Source organism: Sesamum indicum, linkage group LG5 (genome assembly GCF_000512975.1).
Source record: "Sesamum indicum cultivar Zhongzhi No. 13 linkage group LG5, S_indicum_v1.0, whole genome shotgun sequence".
NCBI classification, from domain to species: Eukaryota; Viridiplantae; Streptophyta; class Magnoliopsida; order Lamiales; family Pedaliaceae; genus Sesamum; species Sesamum indicum.
This window is the reverse complement of record NC_026149.1, coordinates 5,713,058-5,731,522: the sequence shown is the minus strand read 5'-3', so window position 1 is coordinate 5,731,522 and position 18,465 is coordinate 5,713,058. Positions and strand designations below refer to the sequence as shown.

The 18,465-nt window shown below is 34.8% G+C and overlaps 1 protein-coding gene across 6 annotated transcripts; it reads right to left on the bottom strand.

The window, feature by feature from the left end:
- On the bottom strand, window positions 1,363-13,196 carry LOC105162114 (probable ADP-ribosylation factor GTPase-activating protein AGD14). Of its 6 annotated transcripts, none has more exons than XM_020693792.1 (13): window positions 12,878-13,196; window positions 12,540-12,690; window positions 10,328-10,389; window positions 10,101-10,188; window positions 9,937-9,998; window positions 9,713-9,809; window positions 9,118-9,543; window positions 8,067-8,657; window positions 7,729-7,989; window positions 6,548-6,631; window positions 2,641-2,788; window positions 2,081-2,126; window positions 1,363-1,944 (listed from the first exon to the last, which is right to left on the bottom strand). In XM_020693792.1, the coding sequence occupies exons 2-13, from the start codon at window positions 12,636-12,638 to the stop codon at window positions 1,806-1,808; spliced, it is 2,103 nt and encodes a 700-aa protein (XP_020549451.1). In that variant the 5' UTR covers window positions 12,639-12,690; window positions 12,878-13,196; the 3' UTR covers window positions 1,363-1,805. The 6 variants fall into 6 exon arrangements, with proteins under 6 accessions (XP_020549451.1, XP_020549453.1, XP_020549452.1 ...); XM_020693794.1 differs by having other exon boundaries at window positions 12,540-12,686; XM_020693793.1 differs by having other exon boundaries at window positions 12,540-12,697; window positions 12,889-13,196.

Sequence of the window (18,465 nt, the reverse complement as noted above, 5' to 3'; positions counted from 1 at the left end):
GTGGGGGGGGGGGGTCTTTTTGCTATAAGTATGAGTCATGATATGTTGTATCCTAACTTTTAGTTTTCTTGAATTATTATTATAATTATCTCTGCATTACTCTGCGTATAGCATGTATTTTTATTTCCATAATGATTTAAATTAGAAAAAAATGTTTGAATTTGTAATTTCATAACGATTTAACTCAGTATTTTCTTTTAATAGAAATTGGGTTAAATAACATTATTGTCCTTACTTATAAAATTGAAATCCAAATAGAAATTTTTTGTTTGTTGAAAAAAATGACAATCAAATATGACTTTGTTTAGACAAGCTCCTGTCTAATTTTTCCACCAAAATTAGGTTGACAATTTATTTTAACGATCAACTTAAAGAAAAGTACTCAGACGGATAAAAATTAAAAACTTCGGATACTAAATATGATGACTTGGAAACCTGAGATACTAAAACTGAAAAAGGGTATACTTTAGCTAAAAAAAAAATAGATTCATCCCTAAATGTACCTCCAAAAATTGTGCATCTTTCTATTTCCAACTTGTTTCTTTAGTGGCGTACTCTTCTACAATAGGATCTATTATTTTTTACATTATTTAACTTTCCTTGTATTTTCTCTTTAATTTGTCGAACTGGTAATACAATGACTCACTCACTTGCCAGACATCTCCTAAATAGGGATGAAGGCACTGCATTATTACCTTCTCCAGCTTTGTACCTTGGCTTTGACTGATTTGCCTTCATAATGAATTACCATTTTTCTGTCAAAAAAAGAAGTTATTCTTTTCATTGTTCAAATTCAATATTAAAATATATATATATATTAGTAGATTATATTATGATTGTACTTACACATACAATGTGCCTTCTTACTTGAAAATTTACAAATACCTCATAATATGAACGTCCGTAAAATAACGATCCCATTCATTTAAGTTTTTATTTAATTTTTTTGTGAATGATCCAAAATGCCCTTTTAAATTATAAATCATAATTTGATATGCTTGTGATTTTGATGAACTAATATTCTCGATAGATTATTTACTTTGTCCACCCAAAAAAAATTTATATATTCTTTTAAATATTTTTTTTTTGAAAAAATAAAAGCAAGAATAAAGTAGTAATTTTTCTTGCTGCTTAAGGCCTACATAATTATTCTTCATTTGAAAGAAGATTATAATTTTTCTAATAATAATAGGATATTCATAATTATACCAAATTTCAGAAGAGATAATTGTAATTTACCCACCTTTTTTTTTTTTAATTACAACAGTGTAAGGGTTGGAGTGCAAGAACTGCCAACTCAATCCAATATTGATAGCGTACTGATTAATACATAACCTCAAAATTTGTATAGGTGACTGTCAATTTATTTAAAAATACAAATATCAACATAAATATTTATCCAAATTCGACACAATGGTAATATAAAAATTCACTCTACAAGCTGATTTGTTTCTTAAACTACAAGTATCATCTCACCACAATACTAAACCAGAAAAATGAACTTATAATACAGAAGTTTGGAAAGCAAAACGGCATAAACCGCATCACCAGAACTAGTTAAACATGCTACAGTCGCCAGCTTCATGGGCTATATAGTTCAGATGGACATGAATGAGCTCAATCAACAATAGATTGAGTCAAGCTCCACTCTGTAACTGCTTTCTGAAGTACACCAAGGAAAAATGAATCATTTGTCCAATTCCAAATGCAGCACACTTCATTCTCAGTAGAACCATTACAATATCATCTATAATGAGTTGAAAGGAAGCAACAAGATGATGCTCACACCAAACTGGTTCTGTTTCTTAGCCAAATGGGTTTCCACCTAAAGAAGTGAAGTTACTTGAAGCAGACTGAGCTGGATGTAATCCACCCAGTTGAGAATTTGGGTTTAGAGGTGCAAAAGCAGGGTCCTGAATGCTGAAGCCGGATAGTCCTTGTGGCCTACAAGAGTTCCACAACTTCAATGAGTGCCGCAGTATATCATTATGTTCAATCAGAAACAACTGATATATTGGTCCAACTCAGACCAAAATAAATAAAGATGATTACTAGCGGACTTGTAGATACAAACTATTACCTTGGTGTCATGGTGCCCGCTATTTCTTGTTGAATAACAGAACCTGCTTTAGTGAATGGAGATATGTTCAGAAATGTAAGTACTACGATCAGAATGCTCCAACAAACTAAAAGATATTAAGGTAAATTACAACTATCTCCCATGAGGTTTAGCATAATTACGAATACCCCCTTCAAATTGAAAATAATTATGTAGCCCCTAAACGATGAAGAGAACATTATTATTTTACCCTTATTGAATTTTTCTAAAAATAAATAAATACTTGAAAAAATATAAAAAAAAATGTGGGTAAAACAAGTAATCTAGAGAGAATATTAGTTCATTAAAATATTTCAAAATTATAAAAATATATAAAATTATAATTTATAATTTATAATTTAAAAGTGAATTTTGATCAATTCATCACAAAAATTTGACGGAAACTTAATTGAAATTGGCTCGCTGTTAGACGGATGTTAAAATCAGGAGGGTATCTGTAATTTTTCAAATAACGAGAAGGTATTTATAATTATACCAAATTTTAGTTGTAATTTACCCAAGAAACAAATATGATTGTTTACTTGGAGGGGTTGCAGATGCATAAGATGGTCCTTGAGCAAGCATCGACGGAGGATGAGGTGGAAGGCCTCCAAGGCTTGAAGTACGCAGTAGCCCGGAGGGAGTTGTAGTTTGGGGTAATGCACCTCCCAAAGATGCTAGTGAAGGAAACTACAGCACATCAAGAGGTAAATTAAGCACAAAACAAGATCAAGCTACAGAACACCTTGTCAAATTTTCAGACTTGCTACAGTTTATATGGTTTTTTGCGTGTTTTGGCATATTTTGGACATAAGCAAGGGAAAAATGATCTTTCACCAAATATATATTGAAAGACTGTATTTCAACAAGTGCAATGCTGCCAGGACAGTAAACTACCAGAAATCAAGTGATAAAAAAAAATCAAGAAATTCATGAACCACTCCCAGGATGCCTCATGTGTCTCACCAAGATTGGATTGCATCACAGAATCACAAGTGAAGAGAGCTTCAACCATAAGCTGTAAAGTTTGTTAATTAACGTCTATTCATATCTTGAAGATATATCTATTTGAAGGCATCAACGTATCAACTAGGAAATGGACTTTAGTAAAGAATCAGAATATAGATGTAACAAGACTCAACTTATAACTCCTGATGTGAATCCAGAACACAAAAATACTTACAATACTTTTGAGCTAGAATTGACAATAACTTATAGTTAAAAGCTAGAGACTTATTTTGGTCAAAATTGTCTTGCATGAAATCACATTCCTCTAGGAACCAAATTCTTCTCTTTTTCCCATCCCAGTATTGCCTGAATCAACAATATACCGTATTGTATAAGCTAGCGGAGTGAGTGAAGGGAAACAGAAAAGAAGTGTCTTGAAACTTCATTGCGAGTGTACTTTAGTAACAGATTCAAATTCGGGCAAAAAGATCCTAATTGAACAAGATTCATTATTGGGGATACACTTAATACTCCCTTAATGTGAATAGGGTTAAACTCAAAAGGTAACTGTGACTTTCTCAGAATTTCATGTACAGTAAGTTACCATAACAGTCACTAAATTTGAGTAGGGTGAAAGCCAAAGCCGGTGACAACCACGGCCAGCAATATAATCATGTAGGTCTTCTTGGATTAATTAACAGGCCTGCTAAGATATACCATGCAGTATATGAACCCAATACAAAAGAAGAGAAGACTAATCCATCGCCCATCTACAATAAAATGTACCCAGCCAAATCAGGTCATTGTTCAGAAAGTAATGGTATCATTGTCTATTTAAACAAATCTTACCCATATGATATGCTACCCGTATGATGTGGCCTGCCAAACACCCACATATTTTACACAGTGGGATATCTAACACATGAAATTTAGTTACCAAATATAATATTGCAATAGTGGTATTGACTTATTTTCTAGCATCACCATCATTCTCAATAATATCATTTCCAATCCCATGATTACAACCCAATGAGGTCCTTAGTGGATAGAAATGATGATCTTTACAGAGGACTAATCAAAGTTATCACATTCCTATCTCAGCAATCTTTTACAAATGTATCATTGATCACATTGATCAAATTTAGGTAGAAATAGGGACCTGAACCAGCAGGTATCTAAATTTAAAGACGGACTGCTTGAGATTACATGTCATCTTAAGATGAGAAAATATGAGATGAAATGGGTGTGATGGAAATAAGACTTATTTTTTACTATGTGGTTGTGTGTGAGATAAAAGTGCATGATTGATAGTTAATATTATGTGTAAAAGATACTAGGTAACAGAAATGCAACGATTATAGTTGGTGTCATATGTCTCTTTATAGTTAATGTTTTTGAGATATATTTTGAAAAGTATTTTCGCAAACAAACATGGATCTGGGTGAAAAACATTTCACAAGACAAGAAGAAAAATCTTACAAGCGATGCCTCCCTTGATTCCTTATGTTTGTATTCCAATTAAGCCAGCTTAGTCATGTACTGCAGTGTTTTTAGAAAATGGTTTTCTTTCTTTCGTTCTAAAGAAAATTACTATTTACTTCATTTCTTATTTCCTGATTTTAACTACAGCAGAATAACTTCTTGAACTGCAGATTTAGGTTGTTAGAAAGTAGAATTTGAAAAAAGTAAAAAAGTTTGATTTTGCTTTCCCAATACTAAATTAACAAGTTGATAACTGAATTTAGTTTTATGCAAAATAAGATCCCTATAGCTGATAAAGAAAGTTTGATAGTGTAATCAGAAGTCTCTCTTTCTTTACCGATAAACTGGTTATTGCCTCAACAAAACATTACTAATCATAGTCCCAGATCTAACTTTGTGAATGAAACTTTTACAAGCTGAATTTTAGACGTTTGCACATAGACAATAATAAAATTTGAAAAAGAAAAAATTGTTTTCCCATCAGATAAATAAAAAGGAGCTGCTAAGTAACAAAGGATGTTCGGGTTCCTATTTTCATTTGTCCAACTACCCTTGTTCCTTACACAATTAGGCATTTATCCATTTAAATGTCTTTTATTTCCTCTTGTTTCAGTTTACTGTGAAAGAAAATGGAACTTCCTATTTCAATATGTTAATTAATATATGAAACGAGACCAATTAGGTGGTTACAAAAAGCTCATTCTTTACTTCAATCAGTAAGTGATTTTCTTTTTTAACTGGAGATTCTTTATTGTGGAGACTGATTTCAACCTTTCTTAGGATTTTTTACATTTTGAATATCTAAAAGGTAAGTTTTGGAATAGATCATCCTAAATTTGACTTTTCTTATTTCCAAGAAATGTTCAATTTCAAGCATTTGAATGTGGTTCACCTTAGCATGGTTAAAAGATTGGAGAAATCTTATATGTTGCTTGTGATTCAAATTAGATCAGCAAATTGATATATCTATCACTCTAGGTGTAAATCTATGAAGTACGATTTACTTTATAAAATTACTAAGGTATTTCTGGGTCAGGTTCACATTGTACTTTTAAAGTGTTTCAGATATAAAAGCTATAACACATAATTTTTCAACCATTAACAAGGATATGGGATTTTAAATCTACTAGTCGATACCCCCCTAAATTATTTACATAAAGGTTCCTAGGATGATATGAGAATAAAGGCATTCCAGCTGGCCTTTATCATTATCATTGAAAGAGGTATTTTTTTAGTTTTCCTGGCAATGACAGTTACAAAATCACAAGTCATCGAGACCCATTTGTTTCCTTAAGTCATCTTATCTATGAAAGTCAAATATCTATCCCAGAAGTAGCAGATGCAATGGCTGCATAAATTGGCATACCACGCACTTCACTTTGGTAGCGCAAAGGGAGTTAAAAATACAGTTAAGAAATGTCAACCTCGTGGGTGGACCCCGACTTGATATTCTATATCTTCACCAAAAACAAAGATAGCATAAGGAGTGAACTGGTCTCATCTATGCGCTACCACATCATCCATTATAAATAAATATTGTAGCAAATGATAAAAGTTTGGCCAAAACTAGCTCTTAAAACACTTCAATAACGTAATTAAAGTTGACAGCCAATTGAATTTATAATCTGCTAAAATTGCATCTCATTTGGAAAAAAAAAGATGGCAGAAATAGAAAAACACAAATAAGAATAACTAGGAGAAAGGAACCATTTACATTTTTCTATCTTTAATTAAGCTAAATCTCAATGTATGAATAGCATCTTGGCATTCTTTATATATAGGTTTCTTTCAATAGAGTGATGTATGTTCAGCATTCTTTCTTGCAGTATACCAATCGTTCTTTTGTTCAGGTCTTATGATCACAACATCAATCATGCTATCCAAGTTATCAGCTGACACAAAATATATTGAGAAAAAACGAATATATTTTAGCCATCAAACATCTTGACATGGTTCAAGATAGAAATGAATAATGATTGATTAAAAAGTAAATTAGTCTAAGTTGAGAAGTGAACATACTGTTGAGGCTTGAACAGGAGAAGGTTCATTGCCAACATCAAAAGGATTTGCCGATCTCGATACTGGCTGGAAATTAGGTACAACCTGCAGTTGGAAAAACCAAATATTTAATGGAGACTGAACAACGTCGTCGACAACATTAAAATAGGTGGATTGCACTTACTCCCTTCAAATATTAAGAGAGCTAGCATGCCAAAGGGGTAAACACTGATCCAAGGACAGAAGTATTAGCACATACAAAGTACAAACTTCTAAAAATAGGCAATTCAAACTCTTTAATTAGGAGAGTCCCAGACCCCATCTCTACAAGTATTACATCATTTTATAGGTATTTGATCCTCTAAATGGCGTTTCTACACTTCAACACTATAAATAGCAACGTGTGTACATTATCTGGTATTAACCCAAGCTAGTAATGGTTTCACTTATAGAATGTTCATCTATTGCGACCACAGCCACCATAATCCACTTCACGGAAAGAGGATTGGAACCTCATCAATAGTTTCAAGGACAGCCCAACTTCTGGTCCAAATCAATTCTCACTTTTCAAGCAGCTAGCTAGCATCAGAGAAGCACTGCTGACGGGGGGGGGGGGAAGGGTTGGTATTTAAATTGGGGGTGCAAATTAGCCACACGGATAGCGTTCCCTCTCACCCACCATCACTTAACTTCAAGCATCAGAGCTGTAGGCATTGTTTCTTGTTTGTTGGGTTCTTTTTTCCAGGGCTAGGATGCTGGTGGAGATTGAAATCTATATGCTTGAAGCTAAGAGAATCATCCTGGGCTCATTCTCCAAGTAATCTGATGCTTATGCATGAGTATGGCTACTCTTCAACCTAGCCTTACCTCACTTTGATGCCCCCAACACCATATCTCTCAATTCTTCATTCAAACCAATCAGAAGTCACTGAGAAATAAACAAAGAAAAATGTATTGTATAGAGATAAATGTGTGTATGTGTAGAATGGCATTTCTGTCGGTGCACATCTAAATCAAATCAATGACTAATTGGTTTAAAGCAATGATTCTGTTTTACATTGACCATGGCCTAGTCAACCAATTATTAATCCACATGATTGTTTACTCTCCAGAAAATCTTAATGAGGTCAAATGCAATTCACTGAATCGGAGATTTAAAGAGAAAAGGAATTAAATTTTGAAGAAAGTACTGCAAGAGATACCATTGGCATGTTATACTGCATAGGGACCCCAGCAACATATGCAGAACCGGAATACCAGCCTGAAACTGGAGATGGAGTATAAGAGTAATTCACAGTAAATAAATCCTCAGGCAGTGCTTTTCTCCCACTAGATTTTGCTTCTGATGATTCTGTCCGGAATCCAATTGAGGTTCCCATGGCAGGAGCTGTTTCAAAGTTGCCAACTCGTGCAACAGATGTACCAGGTGGTCCTTGGGCATTTGGCGCAAGTGAATTCCATGGCTGTTAAACATCCAGGGCAATTACTTCCTGAAGAAAATCAAATATACGAGAAAGAACATTACATTCACATGCCATACCTCGTTGCTTGAAGACCCACCAACAGCAGGGGTAACTAGTTGAGAAATCGGCTGGCCAATACCTCCAGGGAGAATGGAATGATTTTGAGAATTCATGGTAGTCCATTGTCCTCTAGCGAGATCATTGGCAAGCGGGCTACCTTCAACATTGACCAACTGTTGTGGTACTGGTCCAAGGGATGCCGCAGGATTACCACCATGGGGAAGCACTGATGACGGACCAGCACTTCCAAAGGATGACCCAAAAGATGAGCCTTGTGAGCCACTAGATTGGAAAGATGATAAGTTGCCCACAGGAGCAGAGGCACCAGATGTGGGTGCTGGAATTGACAGCTCCGAAAGCACAGATTCCAAAGAGTTTGAGGGTGCAGTATATGCTTTCACCTCAGGTACAGAATCAAAATTTGCCCAGTCATCACCACTAGATGCTGTCACTTGCACGGAAGATGCATCTGGAGGCACTTGCTGGGTTTGTGGAACAGTCACTGTTATTGGAGGTTCGGGAACAGAATCGAAATCAATAAACGAAGCCTCCATTTTGATCTCAGATGGATTCTCAGATGAGGCCAAGCTGCTTGAGGATGCAGTTCTCTGCAAAAGGAACATTCTACCACTTACATTCAATGGTGAGGGTAAGTAGCTAGAGTTGAGCGAAATGCTTATGAAAGTAAAGTAACTACTATAAAAAGTACAGACTGTAATACAATCTACTAATAATTAAAATCATTAAATAAGGTGATCCCTCCAGCTTGAAGAAAGTAATCCAATGATGTTTGAAGTAACAAGTCATGTAAGAAATTAGTTTAGATTTAGAAAAACAATGCTCACTTACAGCAAGTGACAAGAAACAAGTAATCACCAATTGAAGATGCTCTGCTTCTTTTATCACTATGCAAACCTAGTTCACCTTTTCTTAACTAGGGAGAAATGTAAGATGACAAACTATTATTAGCCTTCAGAATCAAAAGCACGCTTCTTTTAATTTATACAACAGAGAAACTTGCACAGAAAAGCAAGCATAACAAAACGCGTCTTAAACAGGAAGCCTTACCTGTGTCTGTGCTGAACCATCAGTTAACTTGACACCAGTGACTTTTGGAGGTTCTATTACTCGAAGAGGAGATACATTCTCTCCTAAGATATCTCTAACAGGACGGACAATAGGCGGGCTGGATATGTCGGAATCTCTTTGACTATCAGGTGATTTACCTTCAACCTTAGACCCTCCATCAGAACTTCTATCTTCAGACCTCCTCCCATTTCCAAACCTATCCTCTCGTCGCCAGTCATTAACTACTTCACCATGAGCAGGACTTCTTTTATATTCACTATTTTGCCGATCATATCCTGGACTTCTTCCACCAGGACTACGCCTATCACTATGGTGGCGTTCAAAAGTGTCTTCATAAGGTGGACTTCGTGAACCACCCTGATAGGTGTCTATCCTCCTATTGCCATTGAAATCTTCGGCTTCTCCCTGCAAACAGGCAAATGCAATTTAAAAGACATCATGAGTGCATGCTCCAGAATTTTGGGAGAACTCCAACCAGTAAACAAGGATGATATTAGTTTGCATGTATAGAAATGTTCTAACCAGTCATCAAAAGATTATTAAAAGTTTTACAGTAAGGGGACCCTATATGTACCATCTTCGCCCTCAGAGGCTTTTCCAAGTTCCTCTCACCAGTATATCTTCTATCGACATAGACATGCTTGATGAAATCACGTAGTCTCTCTATATTGCTGGTAGGAAACACATATCAGAAAATGCAGAATTTATGAAAACAAGGAGGAAACCTCAAGCCAAAAAAAAACAGAAAAGAACAATATTCCACCACAGAATGTAATAACAAGGCATCTTTTAGTGTACCTGCCATCAGGGAGTGAATTACGTTGAGGATCCCATTCCTTGAGATAAATTTCTCTAGCACTCTATTGGCAAAAAATGATTCAAACATGAGAACTCTACTGAACTATGCTTAAAAAAATAAGAAACTAGAAATCATCAGTGAAAGAGATAAGTTGCTTGCTTACTGCATTCCCCCCTCCCTGAAGGGCACTAACTTCTTGTGGAGTAAATTTAGCCATAGATACCGACTTGACTCTATGCGTGAACTCTCGACTGCAAGTAAATTTTAAATATAGTAAGTGAGGATTGCTCTGAACAAGGACTCCACAAGCTTCAGCACTTGTAAACCCTCTGGAAGGTTGTCACAGAATAAAAGATGCAGAACCGAAGCTCATTATTGCTTAATACTTACTGTATCCCGCTGCACGTTGTACAGACAAATGTTGAGAAATTAGTGCACACATATTGAGGCCCCTGATGAGAAGGAAAGAAATAGTCAGCCCCATCACTTAAATTATAACATAACAGAAAGCATCACAATACATGTTCAAGCCTCACCGCCCCAGCACAATAAGGCAGGTGAAGTTCTGATCATTGGAATTAATTGAAATAAAATATAATGTTCATGCCCATAGTACAGACCCATCAATAGCATAATCCTTCATTTCTATAACAGTGTCAAAAACTACAGATCGCCTCCGTTGGATGTAAAGCTAAACACATGCAGAGTGCAGAGTTGCACTCAGTAAGAAACTCATTCAATAAGCTTACTTGAAAAGCATCTAGTCAGTCCTTTAAGGAGGAGTAACTCTCTTTCAGCATCATCAGTGGTTTGACCTACTAGTCCTAGAATCTAAAACATTTTGCTTCTGTTCTTGTACCTTGCTATCTCAATGGAGAGTGACTTGTAAATCTGATTAACCAATTAAAACAGACAACAACCATCGACAATCATGTTGGCAAAGGATATTAATGGATTCAATCCTGCTCATGGTGCCAAAACCTAGTATAAGGTGAATCAAGATGTTGTGGACTGATTGAACAGGTTGAAGTCAGGTTAGTTTTTGTCCCTATCATCCTCATGAAGGAAAACTGTGCCAGGGAGTAAATGTTCTTGCATCTCCTAAGGACCTATTGCATTGGGTAAGTATCTAATGTGTAACTCACCTGAAAACTCAAATTTTTGGTCAGAAATTCTGAAGATAAAGAATAAGTAATTAAGCTCCTTTGCCAAGAAAAATGAACTTCATATCTCGAGAATTGGAGATAAAATGTCCAATTCCTCAGCAACCATGGAACTTCAACATTCCAGTTAACCACTAGACAGATCTTTATTTGATTAAGATCCTGTTCACGTAAATAATTATTCAAACATCTGGAGCGTGGACAATTAGAGTTCTAACTATTCTCAATCTTATCTGATTTGCGATATGTACAAAGACGGAGACACTTCAATTCCATTAGTCCCGTGCTCTCGTTCTTGTAGGGTTTCTGGTTGTATCAATGCTAGCAACATTAGAAGTTTTCAAGATATAACTGAAAAGTAGAGACAGCATCCACATAAGCCAGTTGCTCCAAGCTAATGGCTTTGATAAACAGATTTAACAGCAGGATTAAGGTATGGTCTTCTTATATTGGCTTCTCAACAAAATGAATGGAGTAAATGGAATAAAAAATACTCATCAAGTTTCTTCTACATTGTGACAATTTTTTTTGGGCATTAATAATTCATAGAAGAGCCTTGTATTTCATCAATATTTGTAAATTAAATAGTATATGAAATAATCCAATCTCATTCTCCAAATCAAATTTCAAGTTTTCAAATGAGAGCTTCTTTTCATGTAATGTGAAGAATGTATAGAACAGTGGTACAGTTGGCCAAGCTCATGAACCTTTCAAAAGGTACAACTAGCAGTTAAATCTATAAAGGAAATAAACGTAAAACATAGTAAAATAAAAAAGAAAAGCAACCAAAAACAGAGCTAATATGTATATGGTATAATCGCACTCTATAAAAACTATGGTGATCAAAACCTAAGCTTCCGGGGACTGGTTGATGTAAAGCTGAAAAAATAGTCATGCATTTTATTGTTGCAAACATATTAGTATTTTCTTTAGGACAAGAGCAGCAGAGACACAACATTCAGACACATAGGACTGCACGCCAACTAAATAATGGTACAAATATTTTGCTTTCGCTCCAGTTGTTTACGTATATCACCAATTTATTTGTAGTATCACTTATCAGTTAATGTACGCACAACATTTGAATAATGATACATTGGGTGTTCCATAGAACATTTAACTTTGGGACTTCATAAGGCTAAGGAAACAACTAAATGAGAAACAATTCCCAAAAGAGACTTCCAGGTTTACTCCCTTCAGAATTATTGTATATCCGTTTTGGGGTAACAAGAAGTCATATCAGGTTGGTTTGCCCCATACAATTTAATAGAAGAGTAAGCTCCGGGTTCCCCAATTCCTGATGTGCCTTTACGAAAGTGATCCAAATAACTTTGAACAGCAATTTCGAATATTAAATGTTATTCAAGCTTGGAAAGTGAAACCGAAAGAAGCATTGTAAAACAATGGAAGCAATCCATGAAGACAAGCAAGAAGCATACCAAACTGTTGCAGTTGATACACCTGCGATTCTCAGGAAGCTTCAGAAGATTCCGTATAATTCTCTCATTCTTCTCGTCCTCTTTAAGTCGATTCGCCATCCCAATACCAACAGAATAAACCCCACCACTTTTTCTTCACAATTCAATCTACCTATCAACTAAACAATCAATAAAAGGACAGAGGTATACAGAAACACGAATTCTGGGATCAGAACTACAGGGATTTCAAACTTTCAGAGAACCAGATCTGGTCAATAAAAGTCGCCCAAGCGAACTTGCCTGTAGAAGACAGACCAAAAAGAAAAAACTGAAGAACCACAAACTTGAAGAGCCCACACCTTTTACTTACTTGATAAAAGTATAAGTCCAATTGAACAAACTTCAAGAAGGGAAGGCAGTATTGAGCCAGTAGAAGTTAATAGACCTGATCGGCAAAGGACAATCTCATAGATCAATGAAGGTCTGCTTAGAGATGATGGATCTCAAGTTTATCCTTTTACAGCTCAACTTTAAGAAAGAGTAGAAGCAGAGAAAGACAGCTCCCTTTTGCTGTTGAAAACGTACGAAAAAACATAGAAAAGAGAACGTAGGGAGAGAATATTAATCAGAAATTAAAATGGGAGATGGTATCGAGTGTGCCGAGAATATAGGGCATGAAAATCGAGTTCTCGATTACCTTGCCTTGGCTAGCTGTTAAAAGCGGCTACACTTTCAAATATACAAAAGTCTATTAATTATACATGGTGGGTCTAACTCGGTGCGGTCGAGGGGAACTACAGGCAGGACAACCTCGGCTGAGGCTTATACTTTATATGAGAACGATGCCCCGAATGTAATATGGGCAACACTCTTGCAGGGACCTTTTAAAATTGCGAGGAATAATTTCATTCTGTGGCTGGTGCTTCGAGGCAAATTAACTACTATGGATGTTCCTTGGCTCCAATTGACAAATAGAAGTTGTGTCTTATGTGAGGATGGGTTTTTGGAAACACATGAGCACTTGTTCTTCCGATATACTTCTTCTGCGAAGTGTTTAAAATTGCTAGCGAACGAGGTCCACTTTAACTGGTCAGGTCTTTTGTGGCATGTGGCTATAACCCAAGTATCAAAACAATGGAGGGGGAAGCATGTTATTCACGCATCAAGAAGGGTTGTGCTAGCTTGCTTACTGCATCATTTGTTGATGGAGCGGTAGAAAAATCCAAAATACGACAACAGAACCGAAAGTAATTGTGCATCGAATCGTGAACCAAGTCGGACCTCGGGTTATGAGTGATAAGTTAGTATATAGCGTGGGCTATTGTTTAGAATTTTGAAAAATCCCATGGCAACAAGGCTAGTTTGGCAAGCAAGATGAGGTGTGATGCCGCACCTTGCTGTTGTATGATTGTACTCCTTTATCGATTTTATGCAATTCACCTTTCCCAAAAAGAAAAAAGTATAATACGTAGTTATTTTAAAATTCATAAAAGCTAAAAATGTGTAAAATGAGAAAGTTGCTTAAAAGATAAAAATACCCCCAAATCGTATTAAAAATTCTAATCATGGCCCAAGAACTGTGCACTTTTCATCAGGTTGATTGAACACGATTTGGCCTGACCTGACAATCTAAACTAAAACCATTGAATTCTAACACGTGGGTCCGTGCAAGTACAGACATATGACTTTCATAAATACTCCGAATTACCTAGAGCCAAATTATGTCATCTTTTGAGATTATACTTGTGTTATACCTCAATTTCGCACCTGAACAGACTCCCAACAAGACTAATGTTTTGCTTGTTTTCTCAGGTTCTAGCACTTGTCCCGGATTTGGCAACCCATGGAGGTCTACGCAACCTCAACCTAAATCGATTTGGGCCTATATGTGGGAACTTTGGAATACACCAACTTCAAAAATAGTATAGGAGAAACTTCTAGAAGAAATCGTGTACCTGGCTAGGATGATGAAGCAAGAACTCTTGAGCAAAGAAATGGACCTATATTTAGTTTACTAAGGGAAATGCAACGAATTATAATGAGGTGGGCATGCAAGCTATTATAAGTATGAGCACAAATTGCTTCCCACTAGCTCGCAAACATGTGCGAAGACCATTGTTTCTTGAACAAGATGGAAGCAACAAAGGGAAAGGGATGGTTAGCCTACTGATGTAGCCATGAGCAAGACAAGACCTGAAAAAGATCCGGTAAGATAACTCTCTAGAGAGAAGGAATCATCATGAGCTAGTTCTGATAAATAAGCAAGAAGACAACTAGCAATTTCTAAGGAAGAGGTGGAGAATATTAATAGATAGATACATTCTTTAGGATTGCAAGTTGATGAGCTGAAGAAGAAAGGAGAAATAGTCATGCAAAACAAGAATACACCAATCTCTACCAAGATCTTGAGCGAAATTGTGGAAACAAATTTGCCCAACCATCAAATCATAAGGCCAATTGGTTCAAAAACTCATTTTTCATTTTGCCAGTAAGAAGAAACTGAGAGGTTGGCCACATGTTCATGATTAGGCAAAACGAAGGTGAGTTATTGAGAAGTGCCATATTGAGGTTCAACAATGAGATATTAGAAATATAGGACTTGTGCATTATTCTGATGATAAGTATTTTGATACATTTGTTGAAGAAGGTCCGATCGCATCGGCCTTAGCCAAGACCCATTGGACAATGTGGAACTATTGATGGAAGTTACACAAAAGTACATAAATAAGGAGGAGGTAAATGCCATGAAAGATGTGGAATGTGCAAGGCTCGAAGAGGAAGAAAAAGAAGAGAGGAACATCGAAGAGATGGGTTTGAAAAAGACCATAAATGATATTCATACCAAAAATCAGGAGCATACACCACTAAGCACCACGAGGACTCTAGCTTTGATAATGGTGGAGAGTTGTAATTACTCTAGTAGCCTAGGAAAACTTGAAATACGCCAGCTAAGAAGAATTCAACATGTACTATCACTTCCATAAAACAAGGCCATAATACACATGAGTTACTTTAAAGAATACATCATTAATAGAGATAATAAGAATTATGGAGATCAATCTATTATGATAGAGAATATAAAATAAAGATAGAAAATCATTGAGACGCTTGAAGAAGAGAGAAGTTTAGAAAAGGATGCAATGAAGGATAATGAGGTTGCGGATAACATCCCTAAGAAAGTGAAGTCCACATGATAGCAAGACTAACAATTAGTAACTTTGTGAGAATCAGGAAAAAAATACATTTAAAATTTAAGTGAACAAAGTTTAGGGCTAGGCATTAAATATTGGGGATATGGAAGAAATAATACTCGATAAGAGAGAATTTGGAGCATGTGGTGGGATCCCAGAATAATCCCATGGTTAAAAAAGGACATAGCCAATACTGTACATAAAATACTTGTTATCAATGGGAGTTTAGTGGATATCTTGTTCATGGACGTTTTAAGAAGAATAGAATTGGATGTTACAACCATACATCTTGTTCATACACCATTAGTAGGGTGAGGAAGAATAGAGGTTTTTCCATTGGGCATGATAGATCTCCCAATCTCTATGGGAACTGAACCAAGTAGAAAAACTTAATGATCAAGTCATATAATATGATCTTTGGAAGACTGGGATTGGATTAATTTTAGACTATAATATCCACATTTTATTAATATAAAATTCCCCATAAAAAGTGAAATTGGAGAGGTGTGGTGAAACCTGGTAAAGGCTAAACAATGATACAATCTCTCTACAAAAGAGAAGTAGATAGAAAAAGCAAAAGCAAGAGGAAAAAGTGAAGTCTAATCAGAGTATGAATGTGAACTCCACATAAAATCCTAGAACTTGCACCACTAGGGGATGGCAAAAATCAGAGACCTGAAAGGAGAATTGAACCTATTGAAGGGCATAAAGTGGTAGAATTGATACTAGTGGACCCAAACAAGACAACTAGGAGCTAGCTCCTAAAGACCGAGGTTTTGATGGTGAATTTTCCTAGCAACAACGTGGACTTGTCACTTGGAACCCATTTGATTTCTAGGGTATAAATCCATAATTGTTCACAGACTAAATATGGACCTAGAGGTGAAAATGGTAAATCAAAAGAGGAGAACGTTCATAGCAAAGAGGAAGAAATGATGTCAAACGTAGTTGTGGTATCCAAGTAGCTGGGGAAAGGGCAAATGTATACTGATTTTATGGATTTCAATAAGCTTGCTCCAAAGACCTATTTCCCTTGCCTGACATAGACCTCTTGGTGGATTTCATAGTCGATTGTGCCCCTGTTTTGTATGATGGACGCCTATCAAAACTACCTTTAGATATTTATGGCTGAAGAAGGTAGGGTGAATACCTTATTTGCCAATAGAAAAGGGATTTATTTCTACTGTAGCTCCCCTCCTTAATACATTCTATCACATCAGAAACTCACACTTAACACCAATAAGATAAATCATATTACTCGATACATTATGTAGACATTACAGAGTGGGGTACAATAGGGAAAAACAAGAACATATTCTTATTTTAGCAAGAGAGTACTTAACTAGTAAAGTCATGAGATTATTGTAAAGTCATGAGATTATAGCATCCTGCCCTCAGGGGTTAATTATTTTTTTATTAATAAAAAATAAATAAATTATATTACTATAATTTATTTTAATATAATAATAAAAATATTGTGAGTCGCGGTTAGAAACCGCGACTCGAATTAAAAAACTATCCTTTTTTTTAATTTACCTAAATTCACAAATTGTATTACTTTTTTTTATAAATTAATTATATTTAATTAATTTTTTAAAATTGTATTAATTTTAAAAATACAATGAAGCATACACATGTAATAGTGTATATTTTTCTATACAATTCTAAAAAAATACAATGAACTATACTGATAAGTTTACGACAGTGTTGGAACCCTTCGATTGAAACCCGAGGCCAGATTCAGAATTTAGAAAAAAAATGCAAGTAATTCTTGTGATACTATAAATGTATAAATTATTATCTTATAAAAAAAAATTAGCAATTTACTTTCATTTATTTTTTAAAATACAATAATTCATAAAGCAATTTATTTTATATTTAAAATAAATTATTTTATTTTAAAAAATACAAAGAGATAAGTATTTTTTAAAATAGCAATTTATCTCTTTGTATTTTTTAAAATAAAATAATTTATTTTTAGAGGTTAATATGAAAAGCACTAAATGCAATATAAAATTAAAAATGTTAAAAAAAATTGAGAGTATTTAATATAATAGAGAAGTTTGTAGATGTAAGTTTTTAGACAAATACAAAAGTTGAGAGAAGTTTAGGAAAATTTTATATACAAGTTTAGAAACTTTTATAATATTTAAAAATATATTTGAGAGAGTCCTTGAAAACTTCTTAGCACTTCATTAAGATTAATCTTCACCGTCCATTCAAGAAGGCAAATGTATAAATATCATGGTTGTTGTTATTTTTTATAATCAAGTTTCAGTATCCATATTTTCATCAAAATTTTCTTAATAACATATTTTTCTTATTTTCATATTATCTACGGATGAAATAAAAAGAGAAAATTAGATATTAAAAAAAATAAAAGACATTATAAGTTAGAAATTTTATAATATTTAGCTCCATAAAAAATAAAAATTTAGACATATATTTTCCTCACTATCACGTGTAGTCTCTCACCATGGAGGCTCCTCATAGATACAAATATTTAAGCGTATAATCAATACTTCAAAAAAGTTTGTATTGCTGCATCATAAACCACCAACATGAGTGAGAAGTGGCTTCGTTTTCATGTACTACCCATCATGGTATGAAATACTTCATCCAATAATTATATACCTAAGACATGAATTTTAAAAATAAAAATCAATGTATGATTAAAAATACATCAAGTGATTAATATGAGTGAAAATAGAGCATAAATAAAATAACGGTACTGACGATGAGAAGATGAGTCTTTA

Excerpts from the sequence above, each read along its gene's own strand:
- LOC105162114 (XM_020693792.1), bottom strand. The coding sequence starts at position 12,638 with ATGGCGAATCGACTTAAAGAGGACGAGAAGAATGAGAGAATTATACGG. Across the intron at positions 7,990-8,066 it reads GTGGGTCTTCAAGCAACGAG|CCATGGAATTCACTTGCGCC; the intron begins GTATGGCATGTG and ends GATGTTTAACAG. Across the intron at positions 1,945-2,080 it reads GCGGGCACCATGACACCAAG|GCCACAAGGACTATCCGGCT; the intron begins GTAATAGTTTGT and ends GAACTCTTGTAG.